This window comes from Schistocerca gregaria, chromosome X (assembly GCF_023897955.1).
Source record: "Schistocerca gregaria isolate iqSchGreg1 chromosome X, iqSchGreg1.2, whole genome shotgun sequence".
Classification (NCBI taxonomy): domain Eukaryota; kingdom Metazoa; phylum Arthropoda; class Insecta; order Orthoptera; family Acrididae; genus Schistocerca; species Schistocerca gregaria.
The window spans coordinates 640,328,951-640,347,402 of record NC_064931.1 but is presented as its reverse complement, the minus strand read 5'-3'; the positions used below and the strand labels follow the sequence as shown (position 1 = coordinate 640,347,402).

At 44.2% G+C, this 18,452-nt stretch overlaps 1 protein-coding gene across 2 annotated transcripts in view; it reads right to left on the bottom strand.

Annotated features, from left to right (window-relative positions):
- The window catches only part of LOC126298221 (L-threonine ammonia-lyase), a 209,988-nt gene that overhangs the window by 135,951 nt on the left and 55,585 nt on the right, over positions 1–18,452 (bottom strand). Inside the window, exon 2 of one of the 2 annotated variants that reach the window (XM_049989527.1) lies at positions 203–342. The exons of the other annotated variant lie outside the window; for it this stretch is intronic. Coding sequence (XP_049845484.1) covers positions 203–244 — 42 coding nt within the window. The 5' untranslated portion in view covers positions 245–342. The remainder of the gene's footprint in view (positions 1–202; positions 343–18,452) is intronic. 2 annotated transcript variants of the gene reach the window in all.

The following is an 18,452-nucleotide window of genomic DNA, read 5'->3' as shown; positions in this document are numbered from 1 at the left end:
AGCACTCCAGTAGATATTTCTTTGACACTTTTAACCGGTATAATGACATATATAGACTTACGGCTAAACTATTACCGATATTCTCCAAAATAGTTAGGGACAAAATTTCCTCAACATTGCTCCACTTTTGTAAATGGCTCTCCTGCTACTTTAATAGTACTGTTAACGAGTGCAAATGTATTTTTGTATAGGATTTTATAACCTTCTTTGGATTATGTCCAGGTTTTGAAGCAAGTTGGCCCATTGTGCGCCGGGCGGATTCGATCCGGGCACGCCGCAGCTCCCCGAATCCAGGAAGCAGCGGGCTAACACGTACGGCTATCCGGTCGGCTGTTATCTGCACTAAGAACAAACAGAAAAATTTCATTATCAAAACGAAGGTGATTCATATTTATTCGATGAAGACATTCCTAGCCGCGCGGGATTAGCCGAGCGGTCTAGGGCGTTGCAGTCATGGACTTAGCGGCTGATCCCGGCGGAGGTTCGAGTCCTCCCTCGGGCATGGGTGTGTGTGTGTTTGTCCTTAGGATAATTTAGGTTAAGTAGTGTGTAAGCTTAGGGACTGATGACCTTAGCAGTTAAGTCCCATAAGATTTCACACACATTTGAACACAAGACATTCCTTCTTTGCTTTCCCTGTTGATGCTCTGTAAATTCCTTAAAAATCTGAAATCTTCTTGCCTGATCCCTCTTTCAGCTCAGAATGTCTCACTTTCCAGATGTGGCACTGTGAACATCTTCTTCAGTAAACTATCATAATTCGAAGTAATGCCTTGTTTCTCTAATGCTATTAGTACAGATTGTGTTTTAAGTGAATTAAAAGTTTCAAAAAATCCCAAGGAAAGCAGTAGTTCGTAGCTACTAATTGCTTCTATAATTTTGATCACGACTTGTGTGTGGTCTAAAGCCATTTTATTAATATGCTTGATTAAAAACCAATGTTTTTCAGTGCGTTGATGGTCAACATTTCCTCCCATATACGCCTCGCAAAATGACCATAACTAGGAAATTTGAGAAATTCGAGCTAAGAAAAGGGCTTACCGACAATAATTCTTCCCACGCGCCATTTGCGAATGGAACAGGGAAGAGGGGGACCAGTTATTGGTACCAGAAGTACCCTCCAACACACAATGTCAGGTGGCTTTTGGTATATTGATGCAGATGTAAAAACTGAGTCGTTAAGCCACGTCATCTTCCTGTTCAAAGTTTTAGAAAACTCGACGTTTCGGTGCCTCAGTTGGGATCTTCCGCAGGATTCCTGTGGCGTCCTTGGGTGGTCGAAAAGTCCTGTTGCGTCCATTTATAAAAAGGCTATTTTCCCGCGCATTTTCGGACAAATGGAGTTAATAGGTAAAAGTCTTCAGGCTGCCATTGATGGACTCGTCTTTGGTAAATGCTGATAGCAGATAGTGAAAGAGAGCGGAATGTTATGTCGTGCCGTCGAGGTTGCATCCTGACAATTGTATATATTCTTTGCGCGACGCGGCAGGGTATTTACTTCTTTGACGACGTGTAGCCTCGAAGCCGGAGGGCAGTAGCCGTGATCTCTGTCAAAATTGCACTCATTCTTAGGGACATAAACTGCTTCCCGGACTTCATTCAGTAAATATTTTTTCCTTTCGCAAGACTAGTAAGTTAAGAAAATTTTAATACTGATCACATTCTTCTTGGTGTCATCCCTGTTTCACCTACATGTACTTTACAACAACAACATGTCACTTCATAGACTGCCGCAGTGTGAAGGTGATCAGTCACGTACTTTTTAGTCTGTAAAAACGGTTGACCCAATAATTTAGACCTTAAAAACTTTAACCTTACAGAATGAGGGGGAGATTCCTCATTGTTCTTCTTTGAACTGTTATTACCGCTTTGTTTTGAAAGTTCTATTCATGGAAAATTCATTGTAGCCTTTGGTCACCAGTGCTTCCCTTAAAAAATCAATTTCTGATATCAAGCTCTTATTTTCACTGATACAGAATGCACGGGAAGGCTCAAATGACTCTAAGCACTATGGGACTTCACATCTGAGGTCATCAGTCCCCTAGACTTAGAACTAATTAAACCTAACTAACCTAAGGACATCTCACACATCCATGCCCGAGACAGGACTCGAATCTGCGACCGTGGCGGTCGCGCGGTTCCAGACTGTAGCGCCTAGAACCGCTCGGCCAAAGAGGCCGGCTGCACGAGAAGACAGGGTGTTCAGAATTGCTTGCTACTTGGTTGGGTGGTGAGTCGAAGCGACGCATAAATGACTGCGTTGGTAGGCTTCCTACAAACTCTCCTAAGAACTTTAAGGTTTGCCAGTGACATTGTAACGTAGAAAGAGACGGCAACGGACTTAGAATGTCGTGAAGAGATTCTGAATGTATGAGAAGCAACGATATTACCAAGGAGTGAAGGCATTACACCTAACGCTCGCAACATTAATTGGTTCCAACAACAAGGAGAAAGACACAACGAGGAATCGAGACCATATATTGCTGTCGTCGTAACTGTGCCTACACAGTAGTAGAGATAACCCATAAGCAGTATAAACAGAAGCACTTACAAATGGCCCAAGTACAACTCACAGATGGCACACACATACAATAAGTTGCAGTGTAACAACCGATGCCCTGTGCATATGCTAGCTGTACCAATGAACAGTGTTTCTTATACAACAAGCCACATTTGCTATCATCGTGAGGAACTGTAATTAACCCGGCATGGCGTCCGCCTGTAAGCTTTGCCCTAAGCCCGTAATTGATAAGGAAATACAGTCAGCCGGGAACCAAACCCACTTCACCATGAAAGATCAAAACAAATGTTAATATCTCACCACGTGGCCCAAGAGTTCCTTAAACACAACACATAAAACTTAGACCAGATTATGTGTCACGATACATCGCTGACTACAACCTTCTTATATAATTGGTTCAGCTCTCTCGCAAGTACTTGGCAAGAGGAGACAGCCAAATTCACACTCTTAGCATACACATAATCTGTGAGCAAAATAGAATATAACAGTTCAGTTCAAGAAGTTTCTGGATGAACTGCATCTCTTCTCATACATCTCGCCTCCTAGAAATTCATTTACTACCGAACAAATGGAGCAAAGATTCGCCGATGATAGCTTGTCTAATACATCCGCAGCGCATCGCACGATACATGACATCCAGGACATCTGACGGCAAACGTTGCTTTGTGAGTACCAACACTACTAATACTTCAGATTACCAGTGACAATACAGTATCCAGTCCCTCTCCCATTCCAGTACGATGGCAATCTCTGTGTTTTGACATTCTAGCCAATGGCGAACCGTGTTCCTTCTCTGTAAGATGAAACTCACTGTTCGGTCGCCACACAGGACCAGCTAGCATGCTTCTTCGCCGAAACCTCCTCGGCTTCGTCACAAAGGGTCCACCAGGCTCAGAACCAATGAACGTCTCTACGGGGCTCAACTGAAACGCGCCAAACGCAATTTAAACAACCATACCTTTTATAACCACAGCTGGTGACAAAGACCGTGATGCCTATAGGCACAGCGTAGTCCCGCCCTGAAGGCATTGCCCGAATTCTCTCAATCCTCTACACCCAACATTCACCCGAGATGAAATACGACACGCATGTCACTGGACTCGCATTCGGGACGACGACGGTTCAAATCTCCGTCCGGCCATACAGATTTACACTACTGGCCATTAAAATTGCTACGCCAAGAAGAAATGCAGATGATAAACGGGTATTCATTGGACAAATATATTATAGTAGAACTGACATGGGATTACATTTTCACGCAATTTGGGTGCACAGATCTTGAGAAATCAGTACCCAGAACAACTACCTTTGGCCGTAATAACGGCCTTGATACGCCTGGGCTTTGAGTCAAACAGAGCTTGGATGGCGTGTACAGGTACAGCTGCCCATGCAGCTTCAACAGATACCACAGTTCATCAAGAGTAGTGACTGGCGTATTGTGACGAGCCAGTTGCTCAGCCACCATTGACCAGATGTTTTCAGTTGGTGAGAGATGTGGAGAATGTGCTGGCCAGGGCAGCAGTCGAACATTTTATGTATCCAGAAAGGCCCGTACATGACCTGCAACATGCGGTCGTGCATTATCCTGTTGAAATGTAGAGTTTCGCAGGGATAGAATGAAGGGTAGAGCCACGGGTCGTAACACATCTGAAATGTAACGTCCACTGTTCAAAGTGCCGTCATTGCGAATAAGAGGTGAACGAGACATGTAACCAATGGCACCCCATACCATCACGCCGGGTGATACGCCAGTATGGCGATGAATACACGCTTCCAATGTGCGTTCACCGCGATGTCGCCAAACACGGGAGCGACCATCACGATGCTGTAAACAGAACCTGGATTCATCCGAAAAAATGACGTTTTGCCATTCGTGCACCCAGGTTCGTCGTTGAGTACACCATCGCAGGCGCTTCTGTGTGTGATGCAGCGTCAAGGGTAACCGCTGCCATGGTCTCCGAGCTCATAGTCCATGCTGTGGCAAACGTCGTCGAACTGTTCGTGCAGATGGCTGTCGTCCTGCAAAAAGTCCCCATATGTTGACTCAGGGATCGAGACGTGGATGCACGATCTGTTACAGCCATGTGGATAAGATGCCTGTCATCTCTACTGCTAGCAAAACGAGGCCGTTGGGATCCAGCACGGCATTCCGTATTACCCTCCTGAACCCACCGATTCCATATTCTGCTAACAGTCATGGGATTTCGACCAAAGGGAGCAGCAATGTCGCGATACGATAAACCGCAACCGCGATAGGCTACAATCCGACCTTTATTAAAGTCGAAAACGTTATGGTACGCATTTCTCCTCCTTACACGAGGCATCACAACAACGTTTCACCAGGCAACGCCGGTCAACTGCTGTTTGTGTATGAGAAATCGGTTGGAAACTTTCCTCATGTCAGCACGTTGTAGGTGTCGCCACCGGCGGCAACCTTGTGTGAATGCTCTGAGAAGCTAATCATTTGCATATGACAGCATCTTCTTCCTGTCGGATAAATTTCGCGTCTGTAGCAACTCATCTTCGTGGTGTAGCAATTTTAATGGCTAGTAGTGTAGTTTTCAGTGTTTTCCATAAATCGCTTAAGGTAAATGGTTCCTTTGAAAGGGCACGGCCGATTTTCCTCCCCTCTGTTTGCTAATCCACGCTTGCGTTCAGTCTCTAGTGGCCTAGTTGTCAATGGGACGCTAAACAATAATCTTCCTTCCTTACGTACGACACGCTTGTGGTAGTAGAGCATCCGACAACCCCATCCGATGAACCTCAGCCTGTCAAGGCTCGCAGAGTTTAGCGGAACACGTGAACAATGCTGCACTACGCCACAGGAGCCTCAGTCCAGCGTGAGTTTGAAATCAACGCGATAGTTTCATGTGCTGATCACGTGACAACAATAATCTCAAGTCAACGTTGTTGTTTAGCAGCAGTCTTTTTTATAGTCTTAACACATTCAGCCTAGCCGGTTGCACATGTTGACTCACCGCGCTCTCTACAGTATCTAGAAATAGGTGTTAGTTTCTCACAATATAGTTACCTGACAGATACCATGAACTGCATGATGTTAACGTCTAAACTAGAAATCGGGATCTACCGTAGTCGATTCCCGATTGGAGTCACGTTCACCATCCATAAAATCTAACTATGACCAAATACGATGGTATAGCTAGTCTTGCCCACCCTCTGTGCATCTGTCACTCATGTTGAAACCTTAACGGGTGGTCTGATTATGCTGCATAAGGGACTATTCCTTTCTTTGAGGTGCTTGGAGCACTACGTCTAACATGGCTGCCTCTGCTTACACAGTTCCTCATCAGTGCTGTAAACTCTACCGGTTAGAATACGCCTTTAACTTATTGCATTACATATTATGCTAGTAGTTTGAATTCTTTCTAATCAGTTACCTTCTCAGCTAAGTAGATATAGAACAACTGCGTTCAGATATTCCTGTATTTTGTGAAAAATCCAGTCGAGACTTTCAGCAATGGATAATGATGACGTTGTGAAACAGCAGAAACGCCTACCTGGTGATGAAGTAGTGTCTCTGAGCGCTGCACGACCACCTCGTGGTTATAGCGGTTTCTTGAACCGTTAACAAGCAATCTCGCGCAGGTGCTTTTGTCTCAGCATTAAGCAACGTTGCACGTCACACTTTTTCTGAGGGTAACGCAAAAACCGTCAAATGACTTTAGTGCCGTCTCATGTACTTTTCGTCAGACAGTGTATTAATCCTATTTATGACAACCCTTACAAAGCGCGGTGCTGCAGTGGTTCAGAAACTAGGAGTCACATTTTGGAGGAGTATCACCGAAATTCCCTTACGTCCGTAAAGGTGAATATCTTCCACGGTTTCCGTAAATCGCTTAAGGTGAATACCTGAGTCCTTTGACAAAAAAACAACCGAGTCCGCATCCGTTTTCAATTCAGCTAGTGTTCTGTCTCTTTTGATAGCTGTGTCGATATGACGTTGTACTCCAATGGCCCTTTTTTGCTTCCTTCCTTCCAATGAACTAACATCGCAAACAGAAATCCATTTACGTTGCGTTGTTCCCGAGATAACTGCTATTCTTATTTTCCTCAGAATAATTTTCATTAATGAAAATATATGCAGACGAGGTATTTTTGAGTCGTTTATTGTTCAGGCACTATTGTATGAAATGTAGTAAGTTGTTTGATTTTAAGCTACTTAGTGGTAAACGTACAATTTGCATGAACTATCTGTTTCTTATTTGTTGGATCTGGTATTCTCCGACTTTCAAGTTATTAGAGGTCGTGTGTCTTTACTTTTTAGTTAACTGTTTCAGGCAAGTATCCTAACTTGTGTGAGTCTCTAAATTCCCACATAAGCACCACAATTGGCTATCTTATTAAACTCTGCCTTCTCTTGACAACTATTTTCCCTTTACTATCCTATTTAAAACTCTTTCATTCCGCTTTTTTCCTGTGCGTGTACTTTCCGAATTCGTCTGTGACAGCATGTTTCAGCTCCTCCTCCGAGGCCTTAATTAGCGATATTATGTTTGCAAAGTTTAACATCCACTAATTCATCTTCTCGACCCAGGTCACCGCAACATGCTGAAGCTCGACCCGAGATTAGTCCGTTCAGATACCGATAGTGGAAGCACTTTGCGTAAGTGATACTGGTCATTAGGGTGGGAGGATTAACGGCTTATAGTTCCTCATCACAAACTGGGTACAAATAAACTGGCTTAAATCTCACAGCCCCCGGGCGGCGTATGAATACTGGTTACTTATTCGCGTGTCCGAAAGGGTCGACTGTAACCGTAATTTCAGCGGCTGTAGGCTACTGGCCGCTGTCGCATTCGACCTATCTCAATTTCGTTTTCTTTCAGGTTAGAAACATTTATTTATTTACTGATTTCTTTTATTTGTTACTGTTGCGAAGGGTGGGTGTAACATCTATACATTCCATATTCCTTTCAGTATAACGCTGAATAAATAAAATTGAACATCTACAGCGAAATTCTACATCCTTAACATAAAAATGTAGAAGTTACATAAAAGAAGAAGAGTTAGTAAAAATGAAAGAAAAACCCAGCATCACAGAACCCTCTGGCCCTGATCCGTTACAGTGGTAATGAGCATCTTAGAACTGTTCAGCATTGCTGACCGTGCAATTACCAATATCTAAATTTGTTCCTATATTAAACTACAGCCAAATGATACTGCGTGGGTCGGCAGCACTCGAGCCTTTGCATCATCATCTGTGTTGCCATTGCTATTTTTTTTTCTTTTGTGCAAGTTGATCGACTGTCGATTTTACAAATGAACACATTACATCATTAATTAGCCTACTCATCGACATCTCATTCCGTCTCATCATCAACTCCTTCCTACTTACAATGTCTAATGATTTTTGCTCTTCACTGTTCCATTGTTGAACTCCTCCAGGTTGTCCTGCTACTGCTGTTTTTCTTGTACGTATAAGCTCCAAAGCTGGTTGATCTTGACCCATTTAGTTACTACAAATATCATCTCGTGCTTTGTCATTAATATCCCTATGTTCCCCGTCGTAAAACTCACACTGCAGTGCTGCTGATATTCTATTGTCAGCAGAGTTAAGTAAATTAAATCCTTCGGCATCTTGACCTATTGTGCCAAAGTTCATATTATCTGGCCTGTTTCTCATTTTCAGTTGCTGTAAAATACAATGAAGTTTCACTTGTTCAGGGGTCCTTACTTCTCCGCAATCGCAGATGGCCGCGGACCATCTTCCTATTCTGTGTAAATGGACCAGACAAGGACCGTATCCAGAAATGAAGTGCACTATTCCCTTATTTGCGTCATTTAGGCACGCTTGTAGTCTGTCTTTACCCTTGAGAAAAAATTTCAAATAAAAAGGCAGTCTCTGTTGCAAGTAATTTCTGGGTAACAATTATTGAACTATATGAAATAAAATCGTCATAACTTCTGAACGGTTTGCATTAGGACGTTCAAACTGTTGGCTGGGGGCATGATGTGGATTAATATTGTTTGGTTTAGCAACCTAGCCCACTTTCATTTGGGTGGGTTCGTCAATAAGCAAAACTGACGCATTTGGGGGACTGAGAATCCGCTTTTCGCGATCGAGAAGTCTCTTCACCATCAACGGGTAGCTGTGTTTACACAACACAGCTACCCGTTGATGGTGAAGAGGCTTCACCATGTATGGTTTGACAAGGCCCGTGTATAATGTGATCGTCAGCAAGTTCTCCATCAAAGCTCTTTTCCTTTTTTCTTTGCTACCTCCCCCCTCTCTCCTCTCTCTCTCTCTCTCTCTCTCTCTCTCTCTCTCTCTATCTATCTATGTCTTCTCACTTTTTGTGGAAGTCACCATCAGCCAATGCGACTATTATTAAATCACTTCAGAGCGTCATTCGAACCTCAGCCTTATTGCGGATTCATTGCCACACAAAACTACAGGCTGTCTGTAAAGTCAAAAAACTATTTGAGACAGAAAATTGTGATTTGTTGTAAAAGGTTTAGCAGCTTTCAAAGATATTTTTCCCGTTTATCCTTTGTCAAAATGGCGACAGTCGAGGTGAAGGTGCAATGTGCCACTTGCTGTGCAGAATCCAAAATAATGACAACGACGCTGTGAAGAACAACGAGCTGTAAAATTATCGACGCCAATATGGGAGGGAACCACTGGCAAAAACGACCATAATGAGGCGATGTAAAAACTGTACAGAGAAAGGCCGAGTGGAACACCTCCCTCGAAGTGGACGTCCCTTTATGTCTCAAGCACGCGTTGATAGAGTGAAAGCTGCATTTCAACGCAGTCCCCCAAAAGTCATTTCTTCGCGCACCACGCGAATTGCAGCAAGCAAGATCAACTGTCCATAAAGTGTTAGAAAAGCGGTTACTCATTTTTGTGTACAAAGTGAAATGGTCCAAGCATAGCGGTCAAATGATCGTCCTCTGTGGCGCGCATTCTCTTGTTCTACGCTGGCCAACATAGCTGCTGACAATGAACATTTGAAAATTGCTTATTTTCAGATGAAGCAACGTTCCACCTTCGAGGACATGTGAATCGTCACATTTGGAGTTGGAGCACTGAAAATCCACACAAGGCACGTGAACACATCTGTGATAGCCCGAAGCACAATATTTAGTGTAGGGTCGAAAATTACATCGCGAAACACCTCGCTTGCCATCACGACATTGGTCAGGTAGATGGTGGAGGTATTTTCGTGTAGGGAATGCTTACAGGTCAAGGCATGGCGACCCTGATACACTATATGATAAAATACAGGGTGGTCGGAAATTCCCGTTACAGACTTCTAGGACTTGTAGAGAGGAGTGAGTACAACGTATTTTGAATAGGAACTCATGTTCGGAAACGTCATCCAACGAGACTACAGAGGGTCAAAGCTATAGGCGCAGGCGTCTGTAAATGTACATATACACGGGGTGATTCCGTGATGATTTTACAGGCTTTCTAGGATGATGCAGAACGATGAATGTATTAATTTGAAGTACGGATCCCTCTACCGGAAACGAACGAGTCGAAAGTTATAAACGAAAACCGTTCTGATACCTCTGACAGTTGAATACATGTACCGGTTATTGCGTTGCGAAGAGTGTAGGGTTGGTAACTTTCAGTGGTGGTAGTGTCGACAAAAACGAGAAAAAATATCCAATAAACGTGGGCTCTAAATTGCATACCTGAGGAGCTATGACCATTCGTTCATCTTTGCTAATGTGAAACACATCTCCTCTACTGAGCAAGTGTTCACGGCTCTTAAGGTTCGCACTTTAGAGCTAACGTTTATTGGACATTTTTTCTCGTTTTTGTCCACACTACCACCACTGAAAGTTACCAACCCTACACTCTTCACAACACAACACAACACAACACATGTATTCAACTGTCAGAGGTATCAGAACGGTTTTGGTTTATAACTTTCGACTCGTTCGTTTCCGGTACAGGGATCCTTACTTCAGATTAATATATTTATCGTTCTCCATCATCCTAGAAAGTCTGTAACATCATCACGGAATCACCCCGTGTATACGTACATTTACAGGCGCCCGCACCTGTAACTTTGACGCTCTGTAGTCTCGTTGGATGACGTTTCCGGACATGAGTTCCTATTCAAAATAGGATGTACTCACTCCCCTCTACATGTCCTACAAGTCTGTAACGGGAATTTCTGACCACCCTGTATTTCTCGTCGCCCGTATGTAATGTGGAACTGGCTGCTAGATGTCATGAGAAGCGTACCCGCCAATGTAGAAGGAGGCGGGGAGTAATGTGTTGTCACTAGAGAAGCAGTGACAACAGACTGTGTCGGCCAGGAGAGGTCAGTGACTTGGAGTGTGCGCTAGTCATTGGATGTCAACCGAGTAACAAATCCATCAACGACATTTCAACTCTCCTTGAGCTGCCAAAGTCAACTGTCGGTGGCGTGACTGAAGTGGAATCGCGAAGGAACAACCACAGTTAAACCAAGACTAGGTAGACCTTATGTACCGACGGACGTTGACCGTCGAGCATTGTGGAGGGTTGTTGTAAAAAATTTGCGTGAAATCAGCTTAAAGAATCACTCGTGAGTTCGGAAGTGCTACCGGCAGTTCTTTCTCGTTCTTAGGGAGTGGTCCCGTTATTGTGCTTAAAAAAAAAACTAAATGCGAATATGAACATATTGTATAGAATTGTATACTGCATAAGTGGAGGAACAAATCGGAGAATATGATTATTTGTATCAGCATGACAATGCATCCTATCATAAAGCAAGATCTCTGAGGCAATGGTTCGTGGACAACGACATTCCCGAAATGGACTGGTCAGCCCAGAGTCCCGACCTGATCGCAGTGGATCACCTTTGGAATGATTTACAACGTCGACTTCTCTCCAAACCTCAGCGTCCGACATAACTACCTTTCTTTGGTTTCGGCTCTTGAGAAATAATGACCTGCCATTCATCCACAGACGTTCAGAAATCTCATTTAAATTGTCCCCAGCAGAGTTCAAGCCATCATAAAGGAAAAGGTTGGACACACCCCATATTAATGGCCACTATATTCTTTATCAGATAGTATACATCCGCCACGGTGAATGATACTGGAACCTTCTATCTGATCATGTTCATCACTTTGTTCGCGTTCTGCATCCCACAACTCACCTGTAGCTTCAGCAAGACAATGGGCCCCCAGTAGTTCACGAATTAGAACAATGTTTTGTGAGACGCTCTAGCTACGTAAGAGTGCTTGTGTGGCCGTCAAGGCTGCAGTCATGGACTGTGCGGCTGGTCCCGGCGGAGTTTCGAGTCCTCCTTCGGGCGTGGCTGTGTTTGTTTGTCCTTAGGATAATTTAGGTTAAGTAGTGTGTAAGCTTAGGGACTGATGACAGCAATTAAGGCCCATAAGATTTCACACACATTTGAACATTTGTGGTCCACAAGGTTGCCTTAGTCCAATCCCTTTGGAAACACCTAGGGCTTCTTACCATCGACCTGACCCAGCTTTGGTCCATCTCCGAGAGTTCTGGACGATGACTGAACAGTCATTGAAGATGACTCCCCAATGCTTTCCCAGACTCATAGAGCTCATACCATGACGCGTCTCAGCCGCCATCAGCGCTAAAGCGTTTGCTACACTATCAGGTACGTATCTCTATTTCAGTTTTTCATGGTAGTATTTATCTGAACAAATATTTAAATGGAAGGTGTTTTATGCTTCTTATACTGAAAAAATTATAAAGTTCTTTTTAAGCTAATTTTGGAGGACGCTAGCACGGCGGTATTCACGAGGACGCGCTGAAAATTAAAGCCTACGAATTTTTTATGTGAGAACTCTTAAAGATTTGGAAATGAAGCGAACTTTTTTAACATTCTACATATTTATTCTTCATGCCTACGCGTTTCTTTCTCAACATAATCAGCGCGCGACGAACGCATTTTCCCCAATAAGAAACGAGTTGTTGATACCTTCACTGTAGAAAGTTTGACTTTTTTGACGGAGCCACAACGTCACCTCTGCTCGCAGCGCTTCGTCACTATGAACTTGAAGTCCTCGAAGGTGTTCTTTAAGTTTTGGGAATATATGTAAACCAGATTGGGCCAAGTCTGGAAGGAGGATTATTGATGACAGTGAACGCAAGGTGGCGGATTCTTGTAGCGGTCGTGCGTCATCTGACATTGTCATTCTGAAGGAGAGAGTGCTCCATGTGTGGACGAACTCTTCGAATTCGAAATTCCATTACAGAACGCTGCTTCTCACGCATCTACATAGATACGTTACACACAGCCATGTTACACGCTACAAGTCGAACCCATCTAGGGCTGTAAATACGTAGACATGAAGAATAAAGAAGTGGATTGTTAATAAAGTTTGTTTTATTTTAAAGCTTTAAGATTTTTCACATAAAAAGTGGAGACATTACTTTTCAGCATGCCCTCGTAAATCGAAGATTGCCACTTCGAACTCTGAGGACGGAACACATTTTCGGCATCAGGAAGCCTACTAGACAAAATAGTAGTCACTCCCTTAACACACTGGTCACCTTGGAGTGCTGTGGATGGTGTTGAACTGGTACCAGGCACTTGTATGAGCCTCCGCAGCTGACTTTAGACCTCATCGTGAAGTGGTATTCATGTGCCAGTCGTTTGTAGGGAATCAGCGTAGTAAAACTGGTAGACGTGGAGTCGTGATAGAATGGCAGAAATGACCTACCGAGTCTGGACGTGCCTAGGACCACACAGTGATTGAAGTTGCCCGATTTGTTTGTATACCAACGGGTAAGGCCACCGCGTCAACGAGGAAAGATGTACCACTCGCAGCCTCGTAACGTGACGCAAGATCAGTGATCGTAAAAAGATCCTAACTGACTGGGACCGGAAACGAATGTTATACCTTGTCAATGATAATCGGCTTCGAGCCCGACCGAAATTGCTGCTGTTAGTGCATGCAGGTTCATTTAAATCAGTTTCTGAGAGAACATTGCAAAGCGATCTGCGTGTAATGAGTATTTAGAGTCTGGTACCGCGCAAAAGGCCATTTCTGCCAGCGGCACGTAAAGCTGCACGTTGTCAGTGGACCAAAAAGAACACAAACTGGGCAGTAGCTGACTAGAGGCGGGTGGTATGGTCCAGTGAGTAGCAGTTTTCTATCTCTTCAAACGATTCAAAGCGTCGAGTGAACCGATGGCCCAATGATGCGTTTGACCAGCAATGTGTGGAGGATAGCGTTCAGACCAGAGATGGTTCCGTTACGCTTTAGGGGTGTTTTTCTTACCATGAAATGGACCCACTCGTTCATGTTACTGTGAACCTAAACCAGGATGTTTATTTCAACATTACTGGTTACCAACTGATGGCCTTTGTTCAGCATCTTCGTGATGGGTATGCTGGTAACACTCGCGTTTGCCATGATGACAACAGCTGTGTTCACGGAGCTACCCGCATACTCACACTTTACCGAACCTCGACTGGGCCTCTAAATCACTCAGTCTTAACCCCACTGAAAATATCTGGGATTATTTGGAGCAATGGACAAATCGTAGCAATTAACATCCCTGCAATTTAATACCTCTACGGAATCAAATAATCAACAAATGGCTTTAGTTTCATATGGCATGTATTAAGAAAATTGTGGTCTCGCTTCCTTGCTGAATTTGGTAATTTATCATTATCAGTAATGTGCTAGTATTTGTTGTGAAAAAGATTATTTGGAATAAAACGATGCCTGCTGTGAGACTAAAATTTCACAAAAATCTTTGTGTTCTGAATATACTAAAGCCTTCTCGTAATTTCTGTTCCGGCGTATGATTTGGCTTGAGTGCAATAGTAGTACTTCCTGGCTCACGATAAAAAAGTGCGTTGGAACATCCTGTTCGGAGTTACTGCATTGCATTGTCTGCTAGTATTTGAATTAAAATTTTACCGCTAACCATTAGCCAAGCAATGTAAAATGCACAGCGGATGATAACTTCGTCAGCTGCCGAGCGTAATAGTATCTCCCCTCTCAATAATAAGAAAAGTAATAACTGAAAATCAAGTATTGATTCCATTCATTTTAATGTTTTCTGGAGGGGGATATTGTTTGACTTGAGTATTGTTGGTTGCACAGAGACGTAATTGGAGACTTCAGCTGTGAATGGCTATTATCATATTGCTTCTTTACCATTCAGCTGTTTTGCTGTTGCAATTTATATGCTGTGATCGCATCGGTGACAGAGGTGACGCGGTGGAAGATAGAGCCGGGGTTGTTTCGAAATCGGTAGCAGATAAATATAAACAATAAACATAGCCGAGTGGTAGAAAAATAGTAAGAGACTAGTCTTTATTCTTCTTAACAAAATAATGTGTGCACTGTACTTACGAAGAGGTTATTTCCTCTATGGCTGTATATCCTGACAAGAATGTAGTTTGTTTTTGTTTGGTGAATGAATATGCTTACTCACATATGAGAGGAGGCTTTTTCGCGTGCGCAAAAATGAGGGACAAATTTATGAAGGCAACGCGGACGTCAATTAGGGCACAGACAGAGGAAGTGGCTGGGATCGCGTTTGCGTAAGACGCCGGGTCAGAGACCGCCTGATAATGCCCGTCTCCACCGCCCTGCCTCACTCTCAAAGTTCACGCGTCGCTTTGTGGCTGTTATCACTAGCGCTCTGAAACAGTAGGAGGGACAACCAGTGTCCACTTCCGTTCTGTGTAATTAAAATGTAACGATAGACACACCGCTTTTGATCTGTGGACGTGTCTTTTAGGCTGGGCACGTACGTCGCTCCTCCTTTCGTATCCACTGCACAAGCAGGCTAACATCAAATCCGTTGGCCAATATTAATGCTTTTTAGGGGGTTCTCGATTTCCGTTTAGGTAAAATTAACTCTGTGTATCTTCACGTTTTCGCTTTTCAGTAGCTGTTATATTAAATTTAGGGTGTGCAATGGGACAAATTCTTCTTCTTCTTCGAGTATTTCTGTTGTATACCTTTCGGCCATCTTCAGAATGAGCTCACGGGCAGAAGCTACAGTATTCGTCCGTCATTTTAAATCACAGAGACGCACGTGCCAGACATGTTGGTCGGCGGTAAAGAGCATGCATAATTTGAATCTGTGACCACGTGATCGATCCATGCTAGGATATCGATGTATCATTATTAGTTGCAATGAAGCGACGTCTTTGCGGTATGAGATTGTCTCAAGTCTAGAGTTGCCCTCATTTTTTCGGACTCGGTGGTAAAGGAAGCAGCTGAAATTCGTTTGACGAAGAATTTCATTTCACCTTGGACAAATCATGGAATGTGGTGCCTTCTTTAACAAGTTCGCCAAGTCGTCACCGCAGGGCAGTTAAAAATGATCCCTATTTGGATCGACCGAGCAGTCACAGATTCAATCTATGAATACTCTTTGTCGCCGATTAGCGTCTCTGGCGCTTGTGTACCTGTGGGTACAGGACGAGTACTGTAGCTTCAGTCTACCATCTCACTCTGGGATGGCCGAAAGGTATACGACCGAAATAGTAGAAGAAGACGAAGAAGAAGAAGAAGAAATCGAGTTTGTGCGGCCGCATTCCCGAATTATAATGGATGAGTCCTATCTCTGTTTTACTCAACCTGTTTTCATGCCAGCGAAGCTCCTACAGATAGACCACTCCTTTTTCGAAGCCTCCAAAGTTGTGGCATCCAAATTTAGCGTCCTACAAAATGCACTATAGTACTCAAGTCCAGAGAAAACGCAGGTATCTCAAGTCGCGCGATCGTCTCACTCTGTAGTGCCTGTACAACGCGGGCAATTCTACTAGCTGAAGTCGATCTCCACCGACACATTTTCGGAGGTTGTTCAGGAATATTTTTCGAGTATTTTGATATAAGGGACACGTGGTCCTCGGTGTACCATTACAGAGTAATTGCATTTCGTGTGATTTATAACATCAATTTATCTCTGTATCTGTATTACACTGCAAATAAGATCACCGGACAAAACATTAGTCACCCCAGTGCAATTGTTAAGAATTTGCAGATGGCATAACGATCGAGTCACGCGCTCAGACGTTCGCGCACTGCCTCTACGTGAGTATTAAGGCAGTAGCGATCAGTAAGACACATGTTTCAAGCGTGCATTGTACGTAACCATGGGGACAGAATGGCAAAAGGAGGCAGTTGTGTTTGGCCGTGCCCATGGACATAAAGTATGTGAGATTGCTGGATTTGTTGGTGTTTCGCGGCAGACTGTTCAGCGTGTCTGCAAGCACTGTGGTGCACCATACGTGGCCACGAAACATGGCGTCAGAATTGTGGTCAGGAAAAGATCCCGGCAGAGGGACCGGAGACGTGTTTTACGGCTTTTGAGTAAAAATCGCTTCCAAATCCGACAGGAACTGTTGCAGGTAGTAACCGAAGGCCCATCCCAGCCTATCAGCGAGATTACATTGCAACTGGCACTGGATGCAGTGTCGTTCCAAGGCGTGGCAGGCAGCGAAAGACGTCCCCGGAGGCTGATCAGAAAGCCTCTCCGGTGCGTCTGATAAACAGGTTTCTGGCACTGTCTCTGGCTGAGCCAGATGCAGCTGCCTGCCCTGTTTCAGAGGATCATTCTCAGCCTTCAAGGTCCGGGCAATCGCAGAGGGTGGGCTTATTGGTAGTTGGGAGCTCCAATGTTAGGCGCGTAATGGGGCCCCTTAGGGATATGGCGGCTAAGGAGGGGAAGAAATCCAGTGTGCACTCCGTGTGCATTCCGGGAGGAGTCATTCCTGATGTGGAAAGGGTCCTTCCGGATGCCATGAAGAGCACAGGGTGCGGCCAGCTGCAGGTGGTGGCACATGTCGGCACTAATGACGTGTGTCGCTTTGGATATGAGGAAATTCTCTCTGGATTCCAGCGGCTATCTGATTTGGTGAAGGCTGCCGGTCTTGCTTACGAGATGAAGGCAGAGCTCACCATCTGCAGCATCGTAGACAGAACCGACTGCGGACCTTTGGTGCAGAGCCGGGTGGAGAGTCTGAATCAGAGGCTCAGACGGTTTTGCGACCGTGTTGGCTGCAGATTCCTTGACTTGGTGGTGGGGTTTCGGGTTCCGCTGAATAGGTCAGGAGTTCACTACACTCAGCTGGCGGCTACACGGGTAGCGGAGGCTGTGTGGCGTGGACTGGGCGGTTTTTTTTAGGTTAGAAGGCCTCGGGAAAGTACGGATGGACTGCAATGACAAAGGGTGCATGGCAAATACAGGACGTGCTTGGATCAAGGAACAGTCGGAATTATAGTTGTAAATTGTTGTAGTTTTGCGGGAAAAGTCCCTGACCTTCAAGCGGTAATAGAAAGCACAGAAGCTGATATCGTTATAGGTACAGAAAGCTGGCTAAAGCCTGAAATAAGTTCTGCAGAAATTTTTACGAAGTCTCAGACGGTATTCAGGAACGATAGATTAGGCAGAATTGGTGGTGGAGTGTTTGTGTCTGTCAGTAGTGGTTTATCTTGTAGTGAAGTCGAAGTAGATACACCGTGCTAATTGGTATGGGTGGAGGTTATACTTAACAGCCGAACTAAGTTAATAATTGGCTCCTTCTACCGACACCCAGACTCCGATGATACAGTTGTGGAACAGTTCAGAGAAAGTTTGAGTCTCGTAGCAAATAAATACCCCACTAATACGGTTATAGTTGGTGGGGACATCAACCTTCCCTAGATATGTTGGCAAAAATACTTGTTCAAAACCGGTGGTAGGAAGAAAACATCTTCCGAGATTGTCCTAAATGCTTTCTCCGAAAATTATTTCGAGCAGTTAGTCCACGAACCCACGCGAATTGTAAATGGTTGCGAAAACACACTTGACCTCTTAGCCACAAACAATCCAGAGCTGATAGCGAGCATCATGACTGATACAGGGATTAGTGATCACAAGGTCGTTGTAGCTAGGTTCAATACCGTTTCTTCCAAATCCATCAGAAACAAACGCAAAATAATTTTATTTAAAAAAAGCGGATAAATTGTC